Genomic DNA, 26149 nt, shown 5'->3' with positions numbered 1-26149 from the left:
CTCTAGTCTGTTGGCAATTAATCATCTCAAAAAGGGTTGGTCACACAAGAAAAGCTCGGCCAGCTTGGAGGCACATCAGTGCAGCAGTGGAAGCAGATGGATGCAAAACAATGGGTCTGTTACGAGACAATCAGAAAGAGCTCAGATGCTGGGGCTATCATATGTCAGTGACTCAAAAAAACAAATGAGGGAAAGAAAGAGAAAAGAGTTTGAAAGAAAAGGGCCCATCAGCCAGGCACAGTGAGGGAGAAGCAAAGTAGTGTGCCAATTCCACTGAACATCCACTTGGCTCTGCAGAGCATCACCCCAGGGTAAAGACCAGCCCCACCAAAGCTGCCCACCAGCTGTCCTGGGGTGAGTCTTCCCCACCGATACCACGTCCCCCTCCAAAGGCCTCAGGTGAGTCTCAGGGGTGACCTGACTGAGTGTCTGGTCAGTGTAATTGACAGCGTGGTCAGAGCCAAGGGATGTCCTCCCTCTATCAGCTCTTCTCTAGACACAGACATACCTCTCAACTCCACCATCAGAGGGTATGTATCCCCTTGTCACGCTTTGCCATGAAGCCATGGCAAATCCAGACCCGTCTAGACCCAATTCTCCCTTAGGAACACCTCTAAGCCCACTAATCCCAGTGGAAGCCCACCTTCTGACCTTGGTTCCAAGCGTCTGTAGCCAGAGCTATCTCCCCCATGGGCCAGGCTGTGCTGGCACACCCTTCCCTCAGCACAGCTGGGAGGTTGAGAGGTATGAGAAACAGGGTGTCCAAGAGCCCCAGGAGGAACACGCAGACACAATCACATGTGTGTGTGTGTGTGTGACTGTATCAATACACACAGAACAGCCCTGCAACAGGAGCAGAGCTGGCAGCACAGCCCTCAGTTGCGCAGGGGGAGTGCTCATACTGCAGGGAGAAGCACTTAATAAAACAGCACTGAGACCTGGGAGACCACTGGAACAGCAGTCTTTAAATTCTCTTCTTTCAGGCTGGATTTTACTGATGGGTCAGATAAATCCTTTTCTTCCCCATTTGGTTCCTGAAATTTGCTCTGGATTAGAGAAAAGGGTTAGTTGTAAGGAAATGAACTCTGCAGGAGCTGATCTAGTACTCACAAGAACAAGGAAAGCTACTTCATCACCCAGCCACCAGCTTGCTGAAGACAGGGAAGGGTGGGGAGGCTGGTGAGCCAAGCAAGAAGGGGTATCAACGTAGGAAATGCAAGGGTGAAGCTGAAAGCGTGGACACGCTGCTGCCGAGGGATGCGTGCCTGTGACAGTCGCAGCTCCTTCAGCCACCCACCGTTGCCCTTTTTGGGTCCTGGACATGAAGCTTGGGTGCCTGCTCTTGGGTTTAGTGAGCGGCATTCTCCAGGGAGCCAAAATGTTCAGGGATCGCAAAACAAAAGCTGATGAACCAACTGGGCAGCGGGTCTGCATGCAGCCAGTAAGCCTGACCACACACACAGACAGAAAGGACAGGGATGCAAAGCGCCTGCTGTCAGTCAATGGATGTGTGAGGAGCCACTGGACATGGTCAGAGAGCCACAAAACATGCGCATGAACGTCCTGTTCAGACAGTTCATTGGAGTTACCATGGCCTCAGCCAGGGTGAGCTCGCAGCCAGAGTCGGGGGAGGCCAGATCAGCATTGTCTTCTTCGTGCTCCAGATCAACAGAGACATCTTCCTTCGGGGAGTGAGGCTGGGAGATGTCTCCTGAACCAGCCCCTTGCCCAAGGGCCAAGGAGCTCACACTGGACACGGGTTCCACTGCTGGTGGTGAGGCGAGGCAGGTGCTCAAAGGCATGTCCCGTGCCAGAGCTGTCTTCCCTTTCGCTTTCGCTGATGTCCCAGCTTCAGGCACACACTCTTGTCCCTCCTGGGCCTCCCTTCGCTCCACTTCACTTTGCTCGAACAACTTTATCTTGGAGGCCACAGAGATTTTCCTGTAGCTCTTGTTGTCCTCCCAGCTTCCTGGGGCCACGTCGACATCTCTGTGCTCCTGGGACACAGCTCCTGCCTGCCCAGCCACGCATACCAACGATTCAGGCTCTGTTTGATGTGTCCCACCCCTCACTTTCAGCTCTCCCTCACCTTCATCCACCAAGGCAGAGAGCCGGAATGTCTCACTTCCTTGGCACAATCCTAATACAGGGGACTGGAAGTGTGAGACATCAGCAGCTTCTTTGGGAATAGACTCATTCTGCAGTGGCTGCCCCGGAGCCAGGCTACTGGCCCTGGTGGTTTCTCCTACTGTTGGGCTCCTGCCCTGCAGATCTTGTGCCACATTAAACTCTGAGTCACAGTGTGACTCCTGTGTTTTGGGATCGGCAACGTGGAGCAGCTCCCCAGCCATGGAACCCTCTCGGGGCAGGTCTCTCATGATGGCCTCTGTCTGTTTTTCTGGTTCTTCTGCTTGGGGGGGTAGCTCTTTCACACCAGGGCTGTTATCTTGGGGCAGTTCTTCCATCCCACAGCCTTCATCTCCAGTCAGCTTCCCTGATGTGGGCCCCAAACCCAGGAAGAACTCTTTTATCATGGGCTTCTCCTCCTGCAGTGGCACTTTGGGGGCAGGGATTTTGCTCTGTGCTGTGGCAGGGTCCATGTCCTGGGCCACCTCCCAGGTGGCTGTGTCTCTGACCTGGATTGACTCTGCTGCAATATCTCTGGTTTGGGGTGGTTCTGCTGCACCGGGACTTGTCCCTTGGTGTGGTTTCCATGAGGTAAATCGTGTATCTTGGTATTGTTTTGCAGATTCAGGATCAGTTTCCCTGGGTAGGGCCACCTCCACAGAGGGGCTCACACCCTTGGGCGTGGCCACTCCTCTCATAGGGCTGGTGTTCTGGGACAGCTCTGTGCCCTCAGGCTTGGTACCTGGAGCTGAATCCACAGGGACAGGGCTGGATTGCTGGGGAAAGGGTGGAGGGGCAGGAGCACTGGGTTTATCTCCCTCCAACCCCCCAGCGTAGCTTGGCCAAGACACAGCTGAGAGAGGTGACTTGGTCTCTATCTCTTCCATCTGAAGAACCACTCTGGCACTTTTCTCCTTGTCACCACCTGCTCCCAAGAGCTCCTCCTCAGCTGTGCAGGTGTCAGAGCACTGTGCTGGGCTCCCTTTGTGCTCCTCAGCCCCGTGGCCATCCCCTGCCAGGCCACATGGCTTTAGGCCTCCCACTAGGGTTTGCAGCTCTGTCTCCTCTGGTCCCACCTCCTGAACACACGGTAGGGCTTCACTTCCTGCAGGTGCTCCCCAGCTGGGCACCCCAGCAGATGCTTTCTCTGGCTGCAGGGACAACTCCTTCTCCCACCCCGAGAGGGTATGTCCCACCAGGCTGATCCTGTCATAGCCCATCCTGGGCTGCTCTGGTGCTCCAGTAGGTTTTCCAGACACTGCCTTGTGTTGGTGACTTGCTGAAGAAGGGGGTTGGAACCCTTCCACTGCAGGTGTTGCGTGCCCTGATCCCTCCCTAGATGTGTTCACTGTGGCTTCTGGTATTTCCTCCAAGCCAAGCCACCCACTAGTGTCCGAGACAAGTTGTGTTTTACTGTCCTTCTCCTCTCCCTCTGGATCTCCTAGGTAGATGATCCTCTGGGTTGCAGAAGTCTCTGAGCTGTCATCTCCAGCCTTCACTTTGGTTTTCAGGAGCTCTGTGGCTGTGCCTGGCACTCTGGCCTCCTGTTTCCTGGAGGCTGCAGAAGCACACTCCTTGGAGAGCACCTTGCCTTCTCCCTCGGGATGCTCTGGCCCTAAAATCTTGGCCCTTTGTCTCTCTTCAGGCTGTTGACAGGGCTTGGGCAGCCCTGGCTCACCGCTGACTGCTCCTTTGCTCTGAGGCTTCTTCTCTGTGCTGCCAGTGGGCAGGTGTGCTGCTTCTGGGCTGCCTCTGCTTTCCTTCTCATAGATCTCATCCTCCCAGACAGACTCAAAATCCTCGGGACTGGCGATCATTTTGGCTCTCTTCCGTGTATCCAGGGCTGCACTTGGAGGCTCTTTCTGGCCTGTCACTTCCTTGGCTTTCCCTATTGCCACCTCCACCTTCAACAGGCTCACACTCGTGTTCACCTCTGAGGTACCCACACGTGCTTCTTCCTTCTTGACTCCCAGAGCTTTCCTCAGAGCTACCGCTTCCAGCCTAGGGGCTTCTCTCTCTATAAATACCCAGTGCTCCGAGCCCTGCATTGCAATTGGAGCAAGAAGAGTTAAATGCATCAGACGCACCGCACCCAACTGCTGCTGGCACAAGTAGCACAGCTGGTCTGCCTCACATAGCAATGGCTACATCACTATTATTATAATTCTAATTAGTAGTATTAGTAGTAGTATTCTCAATGCCAGAGTTGAGGCAGGGTCTATACAAAGATCCTGACAACTTGCTGATGGAGAGAGGGACTGAAAATAAGGGGCTGACGCTATGATAGGAAATTAGCCACTGTCCCCCGCTGGGACCCCCATTTTCAGCTGGCAATAGCAATTCCCAGGGGTAAGATTTCATTGGAAGCAAGGATCTGTGTTTTGGGTAGCTTCGCTCTCAGCTTCACCCGCGTGCCCCAAGAATATGTCAGACTGCCAAGAGCATGAACATTTAGCCATCAGAAAGGCCCTTTCCCCTTCCTACCAGATGCTGCAGCTCAGATTCCCCCCAAAGTCCATCCCTCCTTTCCAGCTGATCAGGGACATCTCAGAAGCCATAACTGAGCAGAGGTTTCCAGCAATGCTGAAACCAAGCAGTTCAGAAAATGTAACCTGTAAAAGGTTATCTGTCAAGTGTAAAGGACCGTGGGCTTGGCAGCTGAGACAGGTATGGGGGTTGCAGCAAGGACCAAGCAAAGGCCATGGAGCATCCTGCAGCATGGACACACAGCAGGAATGTGGCACACCACGCCATGTATCTGTGCTGCTGGTGGGGGGACGCTAGGTCACCACTGCTATGGACACCTTGTACATCCTACGTTTGTCCTGTAGGTCAGCTGAAGGCTTCAGGAGTGCCAAGAATGATGCACTGTTAAAATCCAGCCACTTCTGGAACAGCAGGTAGAAAATAAACCACAGGAATATGGTGGCAGGAGAATGTGTGCACCATGAGGCAGCCCAGCGGCCTCCGCAGATGCCCTGGGGAGCACACACAAGGGGCAATGCTGGGGGCTCACCATGGGGCTGGCACTGCCCATGGCACAGCCTGCAGCAGAGGCAGTGATGGCCCTTGGGGGCACCACAATGCGCTCCAGTCCCAGGGAGGGGGCTGGCTGCCCACTCCCTCCTCAAATCAGGAACAATAATCCATGGAAATGTGAGCCATTCCCCAGGCAGGGGGGTCAGGAAGAATGTCTGGAGCAGTTGCACCCAAAATGGAAACCTAGTGACTGAAACTGGATAACAGGAAACGCAGGGGAAGAGGGGAGCAGAGCCAGAGGGAAGGTAAGAGAAGATAACATCAGAAGAGAAAGAAGGAAAACCAGATACTAGTGGTAGGGCTTCCACAAGGAAAGAGGTGAAAGCCCGTGGCAGAAAAATGCCATTCCCAGCTCCTGCCTTCTTTACCAGCTGCCAAAGGGAGCACAGATCCCTCAGCAGTGCCCCAGGTCTTGCCCTGCAGCACCCCGCAACAGCCCCTCTGCCTGTCCCCATGCCCTGGGCTTTGCCAAGAATCTGGCAGCCCCTGAAAATCCCCGAGTGCCTGCAGAGAAGCACGCAGGGGACTGTGCTGGGTTACAGCCCGCTGGCCCCCAAGAAAACACCCAGCCCTGAGGGCAGGGAGGTGCTGGCTCCTTGCAGTGCCAGGACAGGCATGAGGTTGGCACTGTGCACTGCCAGCTGTGCCCCTCACAGGGCAGGGAGGGCACCCTCCTCCACCAGTGGCAGATAGATCCTTCCCAGAGGCTCTGCCATGGCAACTGCACCCTGCCTGGCCAGGCCACCCTGCTGAGCAGCCAGGTCTGAAGCAGACCCATCCCCCCACCTCCCCACAGCATCATTTGCACCAGCCTCTCCGATATCCCATCACGGTGCACTCTCAAGCACCGTCTGCTCTCCTGGTCCCTTCCTCCAGACCTGCCTCCAACGCAGTTTTTGTTTCTTCTTAGTCCACGAAAATCACAATAGAGCCTGTCAGTGCCTGCCACGAGCACCAGGCTGCACCTTGGATGTTCACAGCCAGGTCTGACCTGTAACAGCAGCATCATCCCTAATTGGGCAGCTTGCTGGGCTGCTGGAATGCCCAGGCTGGCCTCTGGTATTCCCTCACCACATCCTCCCCTTCAGCAGCAATGCTTATGGGCAACTCAGCCAGGAGACTGCCCACTTTCCTGAGGGTGCAGCAGTTTCTCTCCTGCTCCTGCCCTGTGTTCCCATTGCTGAACCCTGTCTCAGTCAGGACAAGGATGGATAGGTTGTGGGCACACATACAAATTTCCTCAGCAAAGCCCTCTCGTGCTTCTTCGCTAGCTGCAAACCAGTCTTTTGGAAGAGACCTTCCCTGGGCAGAGATGAATTCCTTTGAGCTCTTTCTCTGAGTTAAGGACTGAGATAGATGTTGTAGATCAAAACCTCTGCTGAAGCCTGGAACAGTGTCTTCATCCATGACAGCACCTCTTCACCAGTAAGGAAAACCCCAAAGCTTCAGATTTATTTCCAAACCGGCTTCCTTCTCAGACTCTGGGATGAGCACAGCCCAGTCCAAGGGAACAGTCAGGTACTCTGTGGTGTGAGGCAGCAGTTGACTGAACTCTGCTCCAGAGGGCTTAATGCCAACTCTGGCCACAGCTCCGGTTCCACAGTTTGTGGCAGCCTTTGTGTCTCCAGAGCCTGAGGACTCTTGGAGCAAATATGTGGTTACTTGGGCATGTCCTCCAGGAAAGCAGAGAACTTGTGGAGCTCTGGAGGTCAGTCGGCTGGCTAGACAGAGTATGTGACAAGGCAGAGCTGAGGTTCAGAAGTGATGATGCCGGGAAGGGTCTGTCCGTAAACCAACCTTGACTTCCCAAGGGATAATTTACTTTCACACTTCCCTGCCCTCTCTCCCCCCAACTCATCTGCTCTAGGAACAGAAAGGCAATTCCTACTGTGGCCTGCGCATCACAGGAGTGCAAGCTGATAGAGTGGAAAGAGGTGATATCAGGGAGCAGAGACAGCCTTTGCCCCTGCCAATGAGGGCCACAACCTAGCAGAGCCTAGGGCATGCAGGAGGCTTCTCCCTTCAGATCTTTCAATGTCTCTTCTGTTCTTTGCTCTCAGGAAGTCTCAGCTCACCCAAGAGGAAAGCACAAGCCTTGTGGCAAGAATGAGGGAATCTGAGATGTTGAGACAACACATGGGGCTGCTTTACCACCTGAAGCTGGAGAGGCTCCTGGCGCCTCACAGTGCAGCATTCCAGTCCTCCAGCAGCAGTGGGGACAGAGGGATGGACGGAAGAGTCAACACGTATGGCTAGGGGTGATAGACCATTTAATCTCAGAGGGCCTGAAGCCCATGGACACTGAGGGACTTTCTGGCTGTCATGAGAGTTTCAAGCTCTGCAGATGTGCTGTCCTCATCCCATCCCCTCTTGGGGCCATGAATTCCCCATGGAGACCACCGGCCAGGGGAGGACAAGTTCCCACATGTCAACTGCTGAGTCTCAGCCACTGATGCCTGGAGAGAAATCACTGGTGAGGCCACCATGGCACCTGCAGATGAATACTTGCCACCCTGAGGGTCTCCGGGGAGCAGAGGACAAGACTCTGAATCCAGAAATGTGTGTGGACCTCACTTCTGCTGTTTCTGTCCTCCAGCTCTGAAATACTGGCACACAGGGAGTGCCAGCAATGACCAGGAGACACTGCTGCAGAGCCCCTACTGAAGTCCAAGGCTGTGTCCAAGCCTCCCTCACACCCATCTTGTCTCCTAGGGACTGCTCCAGTCAGCCCAGGTTCAGGCTCTTGCCCACGCTGGCAATTTCTGCACAGACAATGGGAGACGACAGTGCACACAGCCTTGCCCCTGCCTCATCTACCACCCCTCCCCCATGCTGCCTCTGCCACTCCCTGGGGCACTCAGGCAGGATGTGCTCCCCAGGACCACTGGGCCAATCCCTGGGGCCTGTGGCCAATGCACCAGAACCCAAGTTCAAACACCAGCTTGCTCCTGCTCAGTGAAGGTACCACTTTTGGTCCCTGAAGGTCCAGGAAAACATCCCTTCGTCTGAGATAAACCTGCACACAAGCAGAGCCAAGAGCCCATGCTCCTCACCCATGGGCACCACGTGAGGACTTTGACGGCAGTATGACCCTGCTGCGCACAGGCACGATGCCTCCAGAGATGCCCTTTTTCAGGGTTCCTGGGCCCAGGGAACCCTAACTGCAGCCCAAGTGGAAGGAAAGCACAAAGGATTGCTAAGAACCACTTGAGGCTGCCTGCCTGGACCTGGAGCAGCCACCAACAGAGTGCCTGTGTCATTGGGTCACCCCTGCCTTGGGATCCTCAGCAGTGGGCTCCAGCACAGCCCCACACCCAGCAGGGCTGCACTGGGACGTCTTTCCAGGGCCCCCTCTCACAGCCCAGCGGGAACAGTCAGGGGAGTAGGTTTCACCAACAGCCCCGTCCCGTGAGGGGTCTTGCCTGTCACCAGAGAGGAGACCCACCCTGGGGGGCAGCAAACAGCTCAAGCTCTGCTAACAGGGCACGAGCCCCCTTGGCAGGCTGGGGACTCCCACAGTGATGGGGGCAGAATGCGAAAGCAAGAAGTGGGGGGAGAAGAGGATAGTGACAACCTCAGGAGAGGAGACAAGGCTTTTCTGCGTGAAAGACTCCATGCTTAGGGAAGCTCCATGCTCTGATGCAAAATCGTCTAGGTTGTCCTCTTCCATCGTCTGTGCCAGCACGGAAACCCCAGCACCCATGGGGAGAGAGAGAGAGAGAGAGAGAGACAGAGACAAAGAAAGAGAGAGAGAGAAAGAGAGAATTTGAGAAGGAATGAAGGAACAAAGGGTGGGTAGGTGGGTGGATGGATGGGCAGATGCATGGACAGATAGATGGACAGAGGTCACAGCTGTGCCAGCATTAGATGCTCCATTCACATTGCACTGGATACATCTGATGGTAACAGAGATGTGGGGTGAAGTGCCTCTTCCTCTTCCCAGCTGATCATTTTGATGGGGGGGGGGCACAAGCCCACCCTGCAGCCCTTGGTCTCCAGTCAGTGTTGGGCACCAGTAGGCACACAGGCATGTTCTGAATGCCCTGCAGAAAGACCCCAGCCCAGCCACCCACAGCGCCCCATGCCCTCCCCACAGCCCAGCCCCATGGCAAGGCTGTCCCGGGGTGGGAGGGCAGCCAGGGCAGAGCAGCCCCTGTGTGTGGCACCCACTCTGCCCAGAGTCACGCCACTGCTGTGGGCACAGAGCTGGCTCTGGAGGGGAGAGCAAGGAGGAAGGGCTCCTGGCAGGGAGAGCATCCAGACTGGCAGTGGGGACACTCTTGCCACACACTGCCTGACCAAGCCCAGCAGGACCCCAGGCTACAAAGAACCCAACTGTGCCACATCCACATCCCTCACGCAGCACTGGGGGCTTTATCCTGGCACCCCAATCCCAGCACCCTCCTATCACCCCCATGGTCCCAGTGCAAAGCCAGCAGGCAGAACACCCAAAGGGGAAGATGTGCATGTGGGATGCCAGCACGGCACCCCTCACCCTCCACCTCCTCAAACCACCCAGTTCCTGCTGCTGAGAGCACAACAGGGTGCCTCTGTGCAGGTGCCTGGTCCCACTCTGCTCAAGACACCCTCAGGCAGAAGCTGCACCACCACTGCCCTGCAGGCTGCTGGTGTGAGGGGTGAGGAAAACCCTATCTCATGGGCCAATTCCTTCCACACGGAAGCCCTTTTCCTTTAACAGTACTCTCAGGTACTCCCCAAACACCTCCAGAGGAAGACTGTTCAGTCCCTTGCAACACCCAGGCACACAGAGAGATTCCCACCGGCAGTGTAAAAATGGTTACTGTGATACAAAACTTAGAGACACCTGCCCCTGCACCCTGTATCCCCAACATGTCACTCCCACCGTGCTTCCTTGGGGCAGCACAGGAGCAGAGCCCCAGAGCTGAGGGACACCTCCCCACGGGATCCTGATCCCCTCTGTAAGAGAAGCAGCAGAACAAACCTCACTGGCCTTTTCGGGTGTTCCCTTTGGCGTTTCATCCTCATGCTTGGGTGAGGAAGAGGCTGGTGAGGAAGGCAGCCTCCTGTCCCGGTCCCTGTGAACCAGCTTGCTGTTGGGCTCCTTCAGGGTCCGCTTCAGCTCATTGATGCTGGCCTGATGCTTCAGCAAAACATCCTCTGGCTTGTCTAAAAACTTGGGAAGGAGAGAGGAAGGGAGCAGTGATTAAAACAGCAGCCAAGGCCAAAGGGATGAGCAGGGGCACTGGGAGGGTTTGCTTCATGCTGGGCTAGAATTTAGTCTGAGTAGCCAAATGAGGAGCGTGTTGGAGACCTCTGGTCTGCAGGTCTCACTAGGAGGGGGAGCAGCTCTTTCACTGCAGGAAGCAGCAGAAAGGCAGCAGAGAGCCAAACACACATAGCAGGGGAAGGGCACAGCATGTCCTGGCAGCATCTCCAGGACTCCACATCCTCCTGGCTGAGGACAAACTAAGCCTCCTGGAGAGGAGAGTGGGCTCTCCCTTGGGATCAGCAAGGGATGGGGCCCTGCTGGAAACACGAGCAGCCTCCTCTGCTCTTCTCTGATGCCAGGCTCAAAGGGAGCTCCAGGCTCTGTCCCAGCAGGGCAGGTGACTGACATTTCCAGCAGAGCTGTTTTGAAATGGGCTCTGACACAGGGCTGGAGGTCAAGACCTGGACAGGGATGTCCAACATGGATCCAAGCCTGGATCCCCATGGACCAGCCTGGGGTGGGGTGGGTGTGACCTGCTGTGGAGAGAGGACAGCTCAGAGTACTCAAGTGCAAGGTGGGGTTCAGGTGTTAGAGCAGGACATAGCAGGGGCCCAGGCTCCAGGGTGGCCCCCTCGTCCTGCCACAGAGGTGGGCAAACCAGCTCCGAGCAGGAACCCTGGTTTCTGCTTCCAACCCAAACTCAAACCTCTTCTGAGGTTTGAAAGGAGGCACCTGAATACCTCCCCAGTACCTTGTCAGCAACAGCCCAGAGACCCATTAGAGTCTTAGGAAAAAGCCCACCAAATTTCCCAGATCCTGAAGGCTCGGCACAACTCAGGAAAACTCCTGACCTGGACCCACGTGTGTGAGCCATGGAGAGCTCAGGTGTGCCCACCTCTGGGCTCAGGGTGTGCCGGGCCGGGGTGCAGCACATGCACATGCAGTGGGGAAGCAATGAGGTGGGCGGGGGGGCTGGGACTGGTGCCCACTGCCCACTGCCCTGGCGGGGTCTGCCCTGTGGTGCTGAGCAGGACAGTGAGGCTGTGTGGTGCCAGTGTGGACAACCCCATCACATAGCCATGCTTGCTCCCATCAACAGCTGCAGCGAAGATCTACATCCCACTGTAACTGGAGGGGGAACTCCCAGGTAGCGACTGTGGATTTTAGGCCAGGATGAATCATTCTGGATGGGGCCACTCTGGACATGGCAGTCTGTGCAGGGAGGGCTCAGCTTCCCTGTTCTCTGCACAGCCAGTTCTCAGGGTGGGCAGACACCGGGTGGGTGTCAGAGGCAGCTCAGAGCCCCTTTGCCCCACGAGCGTGGGATGGCAGCCGCAGGGCTGTGGGGAGCCCCAGCCTGGCTTTTGTGGGGAGTGGGGGGCTGCAGGAGAGTGGAGCCCCTAGGCAGGGCAGTGATGAGTCAGTTTGGGTCAGGCAAGAGCAGAGCATGGGTCAGGGCGGCAGCGGGAGCGATGGGACCAGCTGCACAGGAGACACAAGGCAAGGATATGGCAGGGCAGTAACACGAACAGAAGCCAGGTCACCCCAATGGGCCAAGGGCTCTCCTGCCCCTGGGAGGGCTCTTGCTCACAGGTAGGATCAGGACCACCTTACTTAGTGGGATAGAAGATGCCACGTGCGCTGGGCTCATCCCCAGCTGTCTGTTCATCAGGCTCCTCCAGCACCCAACCCCCTGCCCGGTGCATCTTGTATTCCAGTAAATAGGGTGACACATGGAGTTGTTTTGGGAAGGATGGACAATATGATGCACCAATGAGGACTAAGATACTCCAGACAGAGAATACCTCCTGCTTGTGCCTGGGGGTTGTTTCATGCTCCGGCTGGCAGCAAAGAGAGGGTTAAAAGTAACCAGCAGGTTACGAAGGAATTTGTCACAAACATCATAGTTAAATTGATGGGCTGGTAGGGACACCCCCTCCCCTCGAAGTGAGGCTAAAATGGGCTGGGACAGCCCAAGGACCAGGGCAGGGAGTGGGTGGGCTGTGCAAGGGCAGTGGGTGGAATGAGCGGGCACCCACGTTCCTGGCCTACCTCCACTCCCATCCCTGTCCCAGAACTGGACTGTTCCCAGATCCAGCCCTGCCTGGAGATGACCCTTGAGACCACCTGGAGGGTTTTGGGGAATCAGTTAAACCAAACACCTTTGACCACCCCACTTCCACTGGTGGGGCCAAGAGCCATATCCCAGAGGTCCCACTAGCCTGGGGCTCAGCTGACACAGACAGGGCTGCAGGGGACTGTGCAGAGAGGTGACCCTTCCTGCCTGCAGCCCAGCCCTGCTGCCTGTGCCTAGTTCCCTGTTTGCCTATCCCTCCATCCCCACCCTCCTCTGCCCACCTCGGCTGTACCTTCAACTCCTTGATTTTCGTCGGGGTGGTCACTTCCTCATCCTCCATCTCAGACTGTCTCCTGCTGCCAAACTCACCGTCCTCGTCCTGCTTCTCACCCTCTGCCCCAGCATCATGATTCTCACTGACGGAGGCTGGACGAGAGAACTCTGCCCGTGGGGGACAGCCCAGGTCACTGCAAGCCCTGCCACCTCCATTCCTCCCTCATGCCCCCATCCCCTGCCCCTACCCTGCCAGCTCTTCCCTGGGGTAAAGTAGCCCCAAACGCCCTGCAGCAGGGACAGATGGTCCCAGGCGTCCTAAGGCACAGGGAGCTGGAGGGAAGGTGTCCCCAGGCTGCCCAACCCCAGCCCTGCCACATCCCCCTGCTCACACACAATCTGAGCTACCATTTGGGGTGAGGACAGACCCTCTGCCATGGGAATGAGACTGGGGACAGTCCCCAGAAGGAAGCCCAATGCTGCTGTGACCCTGCTCAACTCAGTGAGGCAAAGTAGAACCAAGCCAAGCAGCACCCCACTGCTCCCGCCAGCAGACCAATCTCCCTCCCCCTCCCCAATTTGGGGCATACCTCCGTCAAGGCTGCGAGACATGGTGTACCGTTTGCTGGAGGAGCGCTCGAAGAAGGGAGCTGGGCGGTCGATGAGGGCACTGGCCTGTCGCGTCTGCGCCTGCGTCCGCCCACTGTACCGAAACTTGGAGCCCATCACCAAGAAGCCCTTGGGGGGTGGCTCTGGGGACACCAGCCTAGGGGTCAGAGGGGAAGAGGGCTGTCAGCAAATCCCAGCCAGGCCCCCCTGGCACTGTGCCCCACATGTACCCACTGCAACAGAAGCAGAAGCACGTCTGCCTCCCAGAAGGGAGCCCTGGAGAAGGTGTCCTCACCTGAAGAAGGTGTGATGCTCTATGCAGACCTTCCAGAGCCGCTTAGCTGAGCGGTGGTTGGGCAGCTTGAAGCCAATGGTGCTCTCAAACTGTTCATACTAGGGAGAGACAGAGATAGGCTGTTACAGGCAGATCCTGCCCTAGGGGACATGATGGGATAGGACCTTGCCAAAGCCCTCAGGCTCCCCTGGAAGGAGCCCTGATCACACAAAAAAATCCCAAAAGTCCTCTTCAAAGCTGTGCTGGGAAGGTCCGTGCCACCCAGGAGGGTGATGGGATCACCACCTACACCTCCGGCCTAAGCACTTCCCTCTGCTGTAAATGGCTTATCAGTGCAAGATAAATTCCTCCAAGAAACAAAAGCTTTTACAGTTGTTTTGGTGTGAGGATATCACTCTTCCTTTCAGATGTGCTGTCATTCCAGCCTGCTGGAACACGTGGGTGGAAATGCGTTCTCCCACCAGTGCACATAGGAGAGTGAAAATAAAGTCTGAAAATGAATGAAAAAATATCCTGACTTTTTTTTTTTGTGAAGAGACGTCAAAAATGGCCCTCAACTCCCCTTTCTGGGCAAACCCCCCACACCAGCAGGGTCATGGTGTCTGTCGGGTAGAGATGGGAAACTGGGGTCCCTCAGCTGCTGAAGTCATGGAGCATAGGCAAGAAAATCCACGCCACAGGAGATGCGCTCTCTTGGCCAGTGTGGTCATTTATGTGGGACCTTGGGATAGAGGCTGGAGCCAGGTGAGGACATCCCCAACCATCAGCCTCAGTGCCCACCATCAGCCCCAGTCCCACAGTACAAGCACCCTGCTGTGTCCCAGGGCTACATGGGCACCTGGCACCCACCTCACCCGGGCGGATCTTGATGTAGAAGTTGCTCCTCTTGTAGGAAATTTTGAGGATCTTGGGCCAGGCGAAGCGGTTGATGCGCAGCCGGTCCCTGTAGATGAGGAGGCCATTGGCACAGACACCCAGCATGATGTCAATTCCCTCTGAGTCCTGGAGGAGGGAAGGGGACAGGAGGGAACAGTTCAGTTAGTGAAGCAAGAGCCAGCCTGGCCAACAGTGCCATGCTCCCTCCTGCTGGGTGCTATGGGGGCCCTGAACCCCAAGCTGGTGGATCTCTGGAGCTCCTCTGGTCCAACATGGGGACACTCAGAGCCACCCAGAGCCCTGCTAGGAGAGTGTCCTCGCTGAGCCTTCACTGTGGGAGGAAAGGGTGGGCAGGAGGGGTGTGCAGGAGCAGGGTGAGATGGTGCTGACCATGGCTCTGGGAGCTCCATGGCCACATACCTTGGCATGGTGCAGGTCCACCCCATACATGGAGAGTTTCTTGGCATTCTCCAGGAAGTGGATCTCTGCTTCCCCAGGGGTCATTCCCCTGCAGAGAGACAGAGAGGGGTCATGTGGCTGGGTGCCCCATTAGGTGAGGGCTCTCCACAGCCATCCCCTCTTGGAGCTCACCGGTAAGTCTTGTGCAGCTCCATGATGCGCTCCTCCAGCTCCCGTGTCTGGTTGGGGGCGAAGCGGAGCTCGCTGACATAGTTGCCCACGTGCTCCTCGGTGTCGTGGTCGCCCAGCTCGGCCTGGACGGCGTAAGAGCCCAGCAGGGCATGGGTGACGAAGGAGCAGGGCAGGCGCCCGGTGATGATATCTGCACGGAGCTGCAGGCACAGGTAGTATCTGCAGGAGGGGGCAGGGGGTGAGAGGGGGGTGAGGGCATGTGCCCCCCGAGCAGGCTGGGGCTACCTGGGAGGGAGATGTGTTCCCCTCAAAGCAGGCCAGGGATCCACAGGAAGGAGGTTTGTGGTCCCCACCTTGTGATGTCCTCTGTGAGCTGGGCAGGGTCTGGAGGGTAGAACTTCACAGTGAAGGCAAAGTTCCAGGGCCCACCTAGAGAGTGGAGAGGGCAGTCAGGACAGCACCCATGAGGCTGCACACAGCATACAGGAGCATCCATGCATCCCCTAAGCCTGGCACAAGGCAGGGATAGGAGGCTCCAAAAGTTTCTGGGAGCACAGCCTTTGGGACACCAGCACAACTTGGGTAATCCTTCCAAATGGCTGGGGAGAGAAAAGCATCACAACTTCAAAAGCCATCAGCTCCTGATCATTGTCTCAGTATCACTGTCACAGCAAAAGCCTCCTGTGTCCCAGAAGATGACACCTTGGACTACAGCCCTTCTGCCATCCCAGCAATGCAACATCATGGGCAAAGGCCCCAGGACCTGTCCCAGCAAGGACCCCCACTTTTCCCCCCTGTTCTCTCTGCTCAGGGCAAGTGGGGCCCAGAGAGGCCCCATGTCTCAGCTCTGGTGGCAGAGATGGGGTCCTTTGTGAGAGGAGAGGTGGGTAACACTTAGCTGAATGAGCATCAGCAATCCCTGTCCCCAGGCCAGCTGCTAAAGGTCCTCTCCAGGGCAGGTGAGAAGGACAGCCACAGCTGAGCTATCCTGGAGCTCCATGGGATACCCTAGGGCTGGGAAGGATGGACTCTCCCTGGGCACTTACTGCGGATCTGCTTCTTGATCTCCTTGGAGGGGTCCAACCAGTTCTGCAACAAGGAGACAGCTGGTCAGGGGGGTCCCCACTATGCAAGGGGCAGCTGTAGAGGGACCCCGCCATGCTCACCTTCTGGCTGTCTGAGTCACAGAAGGTGAGGCCAAAGTAGTCCTTCTCCAGGAGGTTGAGGTGCTCACACACCATGTCAAAGAGGACCTGGCCTCGGGCGTGTTTCTGTCAGAGACATGGAGAGGCTGATGGTGAGCTGACTCAAGGGAGACCCTTCAGGTGACCCTCAAGAGGTGCTCTCATCCGGCAGTGGGTTTCCCCATGCCCCATCCCTGCAGCCCTGGGATCACCTGGGCTTTGCACCAATTTGGGGACACTCGGGTGGTCCCAGGGCTGCAGGGATGGACTGCTGGTAGTAGTAGTGGCAGGATCCCCAAGCAGAGCGTGGAAAAATGAGAGCCACCAAGAGCCCAGCTCACATGCAGCAATGGAGGGCACCCGTGGTATAAACAAATCCCAGAATGGTTTGCATTGGAAGCGATCTTAAAGATTGTCTAGTTTCACTCCCCTGTCATGGGCAGGGAGACCTTCCACTAGACCAGGTCTAAGCCCCGTCTTGAACACTTTGAGGGATGGGAACTGAATTCCCCCAGATTTCCCTTTGTTACCAGTGGCAGTGAGGCCCAGGCTCCCTCATGGACATTGAAGAACAACCCTTTCCACATGTGTATCTCCCCTATTTCCAGTCTGGCAACTCCCATCTCCAATCTCTCCTCTCCAGGACATCCATTTACCAGAGCACCTTTACCAGGTGCCCCCTAGGATGGCAGCCCAGAACAGCAAGCAGCACAGCACAGGCTCCTGCTTGCTCTCCAAAGCTTTTCCGACACTTGCCATCAACCTTCCTGGGTCTTCTCCCTCCTTCCGACTTGGGTTTGAAGGCAGGGGCTCACCCATGGCACATGCTGGGGTGTCACACTGAACAGTTTTACTTCCCCATTTGATTTTGATTGAATTAAGGTTTAATTAAAACATAGGGAAAAGGCACAACTATTCCAACAGCATCTGCCAGAAAAAAGAAGAAATGCAGCGCTGGACTTTCTTCCCCTAACCCTCTCCTCTGTGCCCCAGATGGCTTTTTTAGAGAGCAGCACCTGTCTAAAAGTTGACCCCATCCTTGGGCAATGTGGAAAGGTGCATTGCTCTGCTCTGCTCTGCCAGCACCTGTGACTGAGATTCTCCTGGCATCCCCATTTGTTTGGCTAGTGCTCTGGGAAGAGCCAGGGGAAGGATGACCCCACTGGGGCTCATGAGCTGCCCCTGTGCCCTGTGAGCTCCCTGGGGTACTCTGCTCCTTTCCTTCTTTGGGAAGCTTTTTATCTTGCTGCCAACTCATTCCTCTACAGCTCTATGAACGATTTTACGACTGAAGTGGCAGCCAGGGCTGCTGCAGCACAGAGATCAAAGGCTCTACTACCTGTGCCATGGGCAGGGACCCCTCCCCCGGCTTCCTCGGGGTGCTCCCTCCTCTCAGGCAGCCACACTCCCTACATTCATTAATCCCACACAGCTGAGACGTGGATCAGCCATGACCTGCATACAGATCCTCTCCATGCAGCCAGCTCTGAGCTACTGCCAGCAAACATCCGTGTGCAGAGCAAGGGCAAAGGTCTCCCTGGAAAAAGCTCTCGAACTTCTGCTTCTGAACAACCTCAGCTTTTTATTTTTTAAGCAAAGTTGCTAGTCCCTAAAAATGCCCCTCCCTCCCTCCGGGTTCATGTCGCAGGTTGGAGCAGTGCTGCCTTCCCAGCCTGCAGGCAGGAGACAGCGCTGAATGCTGGAGATGGGAACAGGTGCTCCTTCCATCCCTCATTGCAGCCAGTGCCAGGCACCTGTCCCCCTCTCCCCTCCCTGTGGTCCTGTCCCCTCCATCCGTCCCTGCAGTGACACCCACTACCAGGGAACATACACCCAGTGCACACCCACCGACACTCGTGCATGCCCATGCCATGTGCCTGTGATGACGGCTAATGAGTGGGTGCCCTCAGACCCAGAGCTGGACCACCTGTCTGTGCACCCTGCCCTGCCTGCATGCATGAGGATGCAGCCACAAGGATGTCCACCTGTGTTCACCCTCATGTGCACATGCACACACATGGCACTACCTTCCCGTGTGCTCACTGGCCCACCAGCTCCATGGGGAGGGACAGCAAGGGAGAAGATGATGAACACGGAGAAGATGGACACAAAACCACCTGGGGCAGCCAGGAGGGACCCTGCATGTCAGCTCCTTTGCACCAACACATGTACAGATACCCGTGGCACACACAACACCTGCGCAGATGTGCTCTGGAGATGCTGGCACAGGGTGTGTTGGTGCACACACTGTCAGGCAGAGCTCTACCCCCAGCCATTAAGTTTCCAATTTGGACATTGTTTTTTGTTGTGAGTAGCTGCCAAATTTGTCTTTACTGGGCTGAAATTCCCTGCTGGGGTCTGTCTTTCTAGATTTTTTCCTTATGTTGAAATTTCAGCTTAAATGGCTATTTCTGTGGATGCTTTTCCCTAGGAGAGATGTACTACAAAGCTACTTGGAAGAGCCCTGACATGGGGACTTGCTGGGCTGGGCAGAGTCCCTGGGCTGAGAGTGTCCCCTCCTTGGTACTAGCACAGCCCCTCAAAGCCAAGACTCACCTCCACCTCACACTCATACTCGGAGGCATCAAGCAGGGTCACCCTGCACAGGGCACTCTTCACTTTCTTGGTGGTTTTCTGGGGTGACTTCTGGGTCTTGCTGGGGGTTGTCTTGTCAGAGAGCCCATCTGTCTCACTGTAGTCCTTGTCCTCCATGTCTGTGCCCTGGAACAGGGAAACACAGGTTACCTGGCACCACTGCCAGGATGGACACACAGAGGGGGAAAGCCCTCCACAGCAGACAGAGCAGGGCAGCTGGTGGCAGGGAGGCTGATGACCTCTTGGTAGTCCCCAGTCAAGCCTAGTTTTCCCAACCCACACTGCCAGCAGAAGCCAGGTCCCTGGAAAATGGCCACCTGGGGGTCAGTTCAGCACCCAAAACCTCCCTGCCCAACAGCTCAGCTCCCTGGCAGCTCTGCAGCCAATAGCGGGTGCAGCCGCTGCTCCCAGCCCTGCCGAGGGCAATTCAGTAGGGGACACGGGACCACTTGTTCCCTCCCTGTGCCCCGACCAGCACTGCCATTCCTAGCCTCATCAGCATTTCAGGCTGCCACACGACTCCTTACACCTATCCTGCCCTGCCTGCAAGGAGCCGTGTGAGCAGCTGTGCAGGCAGCTGGCAGAGCTGGCTGAGGGGGCTGCCCTCCGGTACATTCCCCTCAGGTACAAGGGATGTGCCCACTTCACTGGGCTCCTGCAGCCCCCGCACCGCAGCAAGGCCACAGCGATGGACAGCAGTGAGCGGCGGCACATCCTCTCCTCTGCTGCGCCTCCCCCTCCTGCCTCTCGTGGCACCCGGCTGTCACCCACTCACTGGCTCCATATTTCGGGCATCGGACTGTGCCCCGGGCTTCTCATTGGCGTCGCTGTCCCGGCCGGCGGGGTTGGGGGCTGCGGTGGGGCCGTGGGCAGCCGCCTCCAGCTGCTGCTGCGGAGCCTCTTCCTGCGCATTCCTCACCTCCGACCCGGGGCCCGTCTCCGTCGTCATGGCTGCTGGTCACCCCGCCCTGCCACCGCCAGCCGAGGGAGAGACAGGAGGTGTCACTGGGGTCGCATGGGCATGGAGGATGTTGGCTAGGCAGCTAGCAGCTGGGATGCCCTGGCTGCATGGGAGGCTTGGGACAAGCCCATCTCTGCCCCACTGCCTGCATGCACGGATTCGCTGCCAGACCCCAGCTCCCTGTCCACTCATGGATCTGATGCCAGATCCCGGCTCCCTGTCCATGCACAGATCCATTGCCAGATCCCAGCTCCCTGGATACTCTGCCAGACCTCCGCTCCCTGTACATTCATGGATCTGCTGCCCAGTGAGAGGGATGCACCACAGGTAGGGCACAGCTCATGCCCCATCTCTGCGCTCACAGTGGGCAGTGAGGCTGCCCTGACCCCCTGCTCCCCTGTGCCTATTGGTATCTTCACTCATGTTTTTTGGAGTGGGAGGAAAAAACAGGCTGTGAGTCAGGGGAAAGCCTGCACTGACGCAGGAAATGGCAAACATGGACAACTCCACGGATTGCATCCAGGCTGGCTGGTTTGTTCCCCTCTGGCCATCCCAGCAGCAGCAGTGTGCTGGGTTCCCATGGTCAGCGTGGAACCCTGAGGAGTGGCAGGTTTCCTGCCTCCAGCCCCAGCTGTCTGTTCAGTGCATGATGCAAAAACAAACCCAGGGCCTGGAACAGTGAGGGGAAGGCAGTTTCTATGCTGGGATGCTCAGCAACATGGTCTCACTCGAGCAGAGCAGAGGGGCAGAATCCCACCCTCACCTGCTGCCCACAGTGTGGGATGAGCCCAGGACATGACTGGTTTCTGGGTGCCAGCACATATGGCCAAGTCACATCCAATTTGTCACCCACCAGCACCTCTAAGTCCCTTTCCCCAGGGCTGCTCTCAACCCTGGTTGAACAGCATGAGGCTCACATGAGCTCACTCCTCCTGCCTGCCCAGGTCCCTCTGGATGCCACATCCCTGGTAGATCCACTGCACTGCTCAGGCTCAGTTCGGTGTCACCCATGGACTTTCTGACACTCTGTTACAGAGCAAACCCACCCCACACCACAGCTCCTGTCCCTCCACTGCCCTTCAGGTGTCTTCAGCAGTGGGAAAATGTGAAACTTTACCCAGAAAAATGGCTAAAACTGATTTCAGGGGTGAGAGGGAACAGAGAAGAGGTGATAGAGAAGACAGAGGAGGCAGCCTCTGCCTCCTGCCACCAGACTTGGCAGTGGAGGAGCATCTGGGAGCATCCCCCTTCCATGCACAGAGGTCAGTGACACTGCTGCTGGCCATGCTGGCTGTGTGGTCACCACAGAGGGATTCTGTTCACACCAAAAGGCCCAGGATTTCACACCCCTGCCCCAGGGCCACACTCTCCAGGCCACGACAGGCAGGACAACCTGCCACAGGCCCCTGAGCAGCATCAGCTCAGCTCTTCCTGACAGACCCCACTGCTTGGCCAAGGGCACCAGAAGCTTTCAAAGGTCACCAGTGGATTCCTTTTTCCACAGAGGAAATAGGGCTGCTGTTTTTCCCCTGCAAATTCAAGCAGTTGCACGCTCCCAGCTCCATTCCCTGTGTGGATCATTCCTAAGTGCTTCTGCTTGGATCTCAGTGTGTGAATTTTTTAATCAATATGAAATCTCTAAAATGATAACCATCCCTTTGGGCCAAAAATACGCTGAATTTTTCACTCAAGGTTTCTAAACTTTCTTCCAAACTGCTTTTTCTCTGCAGTGGGAAGCACTGATCCCTGAGGAAATGAGGGCTTTTTTTAAGGGTAGTAGGCTAGGAATTCATCCCATCTTGCCCAGCTAGACCTACTTTTGCATATTAAGCTCCAGTCCCAACCAAGGAGCCTGACCCAGGGACCCTGACTACCGTCAGTGAGAGCACAACACAGCAGTGCCAGGGTGGCAGAGCCCGGGTAAAGCAGCCTGGCAAACCCCCAGGGACCATCTCCCTGCTCCCACCATGGCCTGGTTTCTCCTGCAACCCTGCTTTAGAACCCTGGCCACAGTCCCCTTTCCCTGGCCCCAGTAATTCCCACTGCATGCTCTTCCCTCCTGCAGTACCACCTGTCTCTGTGCCTGGGCAGAGACACAGGGCTCTGTACAGACACAGAGGAAACTCCAGCCCCGATGGATCCCAGCCCAGAAAGGGCCCATTGAGCCCATCTCTGTGGCATTGCTCCTGCCCCAGCAGTGTGGAACACAGAGCGAGGATCAAGCCCCTCCAAACTTTGGAGGCTCAGGAGGAGCAGGGAGCCCCTCAGTCTCTCACCTTGCAGCCATGGTGGGGAAGGTCATTGCCGGGGTACAAGGGTCAGGGAGCTGCCCCAAGGGAGCTGGGGCTGGCAGTGGGGCAGTGGCCCTGGGCATGACACTACTGCAGCTGAGCCCTGCAGCTGCACAGCCCTGATGGAGTGGCCACACTGGCACCGCCACGCTCCAGGCACAGCCACAACGGCTGCATTCAGGGGCTGGTGGGCGTGGGTGCCACAGCCGTGTGGGCAGTGCTGCTGCTTAGGGTTCCCTGCCCACACTGGGGCTGAGTGGAGAGGCCAAGAGCACGGAACCAGGGCTCTGCCAGCACTGCCACTCACCTCAATGCTGCTGGCAGCCAGGGGGCTCAGGGCTGGCTGGCACCAAGGGTCAGCACCAGCCTGGCAGCACCAAGCCCCTGGGGACGTTGGCACCAGCCCCTAGAGCTCTGGCCAGTAGTAGGATGCTGCCACCCTCCATGGAAGCCTGGTCATCTGTGTCTGGGCCTGTGGGAGAAGGACACCAAGGCCAACATGACCACCAGCACCCCAACTGTCCCCTGGGCCAGGTTGGGCGTGTTCAGCACCCTGAGGGCACCTTCAGGCTCTCTGAGATTCACAGTGAGGCAACCAGTGCAACCTGCCTCAGCCCCTTCTCCCCATTTTTTCCCCCATGGCCTTTCCTGTGGCATTCAAGAGCTCCAGAAGCAGATGCTGGTTATCATGGGAGCAGCTCTGTGGCTCAGGCAGGAGCTGCCCCTGATGTGGAAGTGGCAAGCAAACCTCAGACATCACGCAGCAGCCGTGGAGTGCTGCCCATCACACAGCACCTTCTGAATGTAGAACTCAGCTTCTGCTGCCCACCCCATGCAGGAGACTCCAGTGTGGGGGACCACGGGTTGAGAAAGGGCACAGGTCCCAGCGTGCTGCCAAAGGGACAATTTCACTGACAATTTCCACCACAAACCTTTAAAAGAGGTTTACACCACAACTGCAGCCAACTGGGTAAAGACAAATAGAGATGCTGTCCCAAATAATTTTTTTCTAAATATTTCCCACAGAAGGAGCAGGACCCAATCCCGTTGGGTGTGAGCCTTTGCCAGGCTGTCCCAGCCCTTCCCAGCACCTAGCCTTGCTCGTGCATGTCCCCTTGAGAGTGGACAGCTTTAGGGCTGGAGCAGCTCCCATGCTGAGGCTGGCAGCTGCCTGGCAGCAGCTGGAGCAGGCAGGAGGCAGTGGACACCATCCCCCAGTCCCTTCCCTGTGCAGGATGACGGCTGAAGGGTTCCTCTGCACCCGAGGGCCCCGGTGCCACACAGTTTTCAGTAAGGCCAGGTTTTCAGCACAAGCCCAGTTTCCAGCAAGGGCTGGCTCAATTCTGCTGCTGCTGGACCCCTATGGACCAACCCCTGTAGCTTGTTCTCCTGAGGGGAAATGGCTGGAGCCAGATGGAGCTGCAGGCTACTGGAACAGGCACGTGGGAATGGTGACTGCAAAAAAAGCCTTAGCAGGATCAGAGGCAGACCTGCTTGTCAAACCTGGAATCTCCTCCCATCATCTCCCTGCCTGCTCCTCCTTCCCTTGGTGTTTTCCTCTTCCTCCCCTTTCAAGCCATTCACAGCTTTCCCAGATGCTCTGCCCCAGCACTTCCCCAGCACATCCTGGCTCCAGCCTCCAAAATGCTCTCCTCTCAGAACCTTCCCTTCCCTGCCGTCCCCAAGCAGGTTTTGCTGCAGCCTGCTCTCCCCTTCCCCTGCCCAGTCACTCCCAGCTGCCAGGATGGTTTCCAAGGCTGAGCATCCCTCTTTGCTACTGGGTTCTTTTCTGCCCCCCTCTCTGCCGAGGCTTCTGCCCATCCCTGAGGTTTAACCTCAGGCTTCACAGTCCTAGGCAGATCCCAGATCCATGCTGAGTGCCTGAACTGGGCCTCGCGGGCTCCGGCACAACTAGGGTGCACAGAGCTGGATAACACCCCAGCACCTTCCTGCCTCACCACCACCGAGGGCCCATGGGACTGATCCTGGGGGCAAAGCCCCCCACCATGCTGTGGGACAGATAGCTGACAGACAGAGATGGGGAGCACCCTGCAGGGCTGGCAGTGGCTGTGTGACAAAGAACAGAGCTGCTCACCAGGGCTGTGGCACCCAGCACCCCTGACGGGGCAGGGGCTGAGCTGGTAGGGGACAGGCAGGACAGGAGCACAGGCAGTGCCTTTGCAGCCATGCTGGAAACCTGAGAGGAGTCTGGTGGGGAGTCCTGGGGATTCTTTGGGGACAAAGAAAGAGCAAACAGGGAAAGTAGCCCCAAAGCCCTGGCAACATATGGCACCCTGAGCCCCACTGCCACTCCTGAGCCCTGCTGCCAACCTGAGGCCCACTGCCCCCCAGCACTTACCCCCGGAACAGGACGTGCAAATCCCCAAAATGCTCTGCAGTGAAGCCCAGCTCTCCTGTGAGGCTCTGCAGCAGAGGGGGATCAGAAACAGAGAGTATCCCCAGCTCCTGAAGAATTAACCCCGCTTATCCTCACCGGTGACTGGCAGAGGCAGAGATCTGCAGTGCTTTGAGCAGTTTCCCAGCTTTAAAAGTGCCCTGTCATAGAATCACTAAGTTTGGAAAAGACCTCTAAGAGCAAGTTCAACCATCCCCCTCCCAGGCTCCAGGACCCACATCCCACCCAGCTCCCCCAGGGCACCCACTGCTGGCTAAAGTTCAGAGCATCAGCAGCAGCGCCGAGCATTGTGCAGTGGCTTTGTCCACGGTGGGGCCCTACCTCGGTGCAAGCTTCCCATGGCTCCAGCAGAGCTCATCCCGCTGGGCTGTCACTGCGTTCGAGGCAGCGCTTTATACAGAGCCGCCTCTTCCCACCCCCCGCGCAGTGATGGATGGATGTGCACTGCAGCCGCAGACAGGATGGGAGCTGGACTGCCTTCCCAGCCCTCTGTCAGGCTCCCTGCTCCCAGGTGCCCTGGGCCTGCACCAGTGCCCTTGGCAGGGCAGGAGGATTCCACTGGGATGCTGGCACCAGCCCCACCACCTCCCTTGCCCGCAAACACCTGACTCATTCCAGGCCAGGCACCAGACTGCACTCCTGCCAGGATCCTTCCCCATTCATGCCCTGGCAGCGAAGGAGAGCTGGATCCTGCATGGGAGCTGGATCCACTGTACATCTTCACCCCAGGATAACCTGGCACTGTCCTACATCCCGCTCATCCCTTCCATGGGTCCTGTGGTAGCAAAACACTGTGACCCTCCAAACCACATCCCCAAGCACCCTGTTAGTCTGGTCTGAGATGTCTCAGCAGTGGGGGCCGGACAAAAGCTCTTTCATCAGCCCTATCCAGAGGGAAGTGCCAAGTGTGACACCCAGCACATCCCTGTCCCCAGGGCACAAAGCTCCTCATCCCCCCTTTGTCCCCTGGAAGGGACAACACCACAGAGCAATCACTGGGACCACGCACTGCAGGGGTGCTCGTACCCTGCAACACAACAGCACAGGGGGTCCATGAAGCCCAGCACTGACCCCGCTGTGAAGAGGGAAGGGTCCTGCCATCAGTGGGCAGTGGGGACAATCAGAGCACAGGCAGGAACATGCACAGGGGTACTGGCCAGACAGCAGGTGCTGCCCAGCACCCCAGGACCCAAGCAGCCCATGAGGGCTGGCAGGGACTGGGTTATATTGACCAGGTGTGGGCAGTCTGCTGGGAGCAGCAGTGTCCAGATAGGATCCACCACAGTGTAGTTTGGACACATACTGATGGAAACTCCCAGGCATACTGAGCCATCAAGAACCACAGGGGAAGAAGCACAAACCAGACAAATTCTGGGAACTTGCTGGGAGACTCCCAGCTATCAGGATACAGTCACCCCCACCTCTGTGGGTGGCTGTACCGGATGCAGAGGGAGAAACCGCTGTTTAGCCCCAACTGCCCAGTTGCTCACCAATATGAGCTCTCCAAGCACTACCTATTAGTTGGGGACTGCCCCCTCACCCAAGAACATCTGCTCTGGGGGAACCAGATGGGCAGGGACTGGGTCAGAGCCCCATCAGACCTCCCCACAAGCCCTCCTCAGGG

General features: G+C 57.0%; 1 protein-coding gene across 15 annotated transcripts in view; it reads right to left on the bottom strand.

Moving 5' to 3' along the window:
• The window catches only part of EPB41L1 (erythrocyte membrane protein band 4.1 like 1), a 67887-nt gene that overhangs the window by 10487 nt on the left and 31251 nt on the right, over positions 1–26149 (bottom strand). For 5 of the 15 annotated variants that reach the window (XM_027888460.1, XM_027888456.1, XM_027888459.1 and 2 more), the window contains 15 exons: positions 19633–19825; positions 18819–18983; positions 16245–16349; positions 16125–16167; positions 15432–15507; positions 15079–15297; positions 14908–14995; positions 14461–14613; positions 13612–13709; positions 13298–13473; positions 12727–12875; positions 12163–12198; positions 10130–10321; positions 8741–8839; positions 1590–4169 (listed from right to left, as the gene is read on the bottom strand). In XM_027888460.1, coding sequence (XP_027744261.1) covers positions 1590–4169; positions 8741–8839; positions 10130–10321; positions 12163–12198; positions 12727–12875; positions 13298–13473; positions 13612–13709; positions 14461–14613; positions 14908–14995; positions 15079–15297; positions 15432–15507; positions 16125–16167; positions 16245–16349; positions 18819–18983; positions 19633–19806 — 4353 coding nt within the window. In that variant the 5' untranslated portion in view covers positions 19807–19825. Of the gene's footprint in view, positions 1–1589; positions 4170–8740; positions 8840–10129; positions 10322–12162; positions 12199–12726; positions 12876–13297; positions 13474–13611; positions 13710–14460; positions 14614–14907; positions 14996–15078; positions 15298–15431; positions 15508–16124; positions 16168–16244; positions 16350–18818; positions 18984–19632; positions 19826–24846; positions 24894–26149 lie in introns of those variants that run through there. The other 10 variants (XM_027888464.1, XM_027888469.1, XM_027888465.1 and 7 more) reach the window with 7 other exon arrangements.

This window comes from Empidonax traillii, unplaced genomic scaffold (assembly GCF_003031625.1).
Source record: "Empidonax traillii isolate 1590-97213 ecotype Southwest subspecies unplaced genomic scaffold, ASM303162v1 scaffold239:size738852, whole genome shotgun sequence".
NCBI classification, from domain to species: domain Eukaryota; kingdom Metazoa; phylum Chordata; class Aves; order Passeriformes; family Tyrannidae; genus Empidonax; species Empidonax traillii.
Note: the sequence above shows the minus strand (reverse complement) of the source record. Positions and strands in the feature narration are given on the sequence as shown.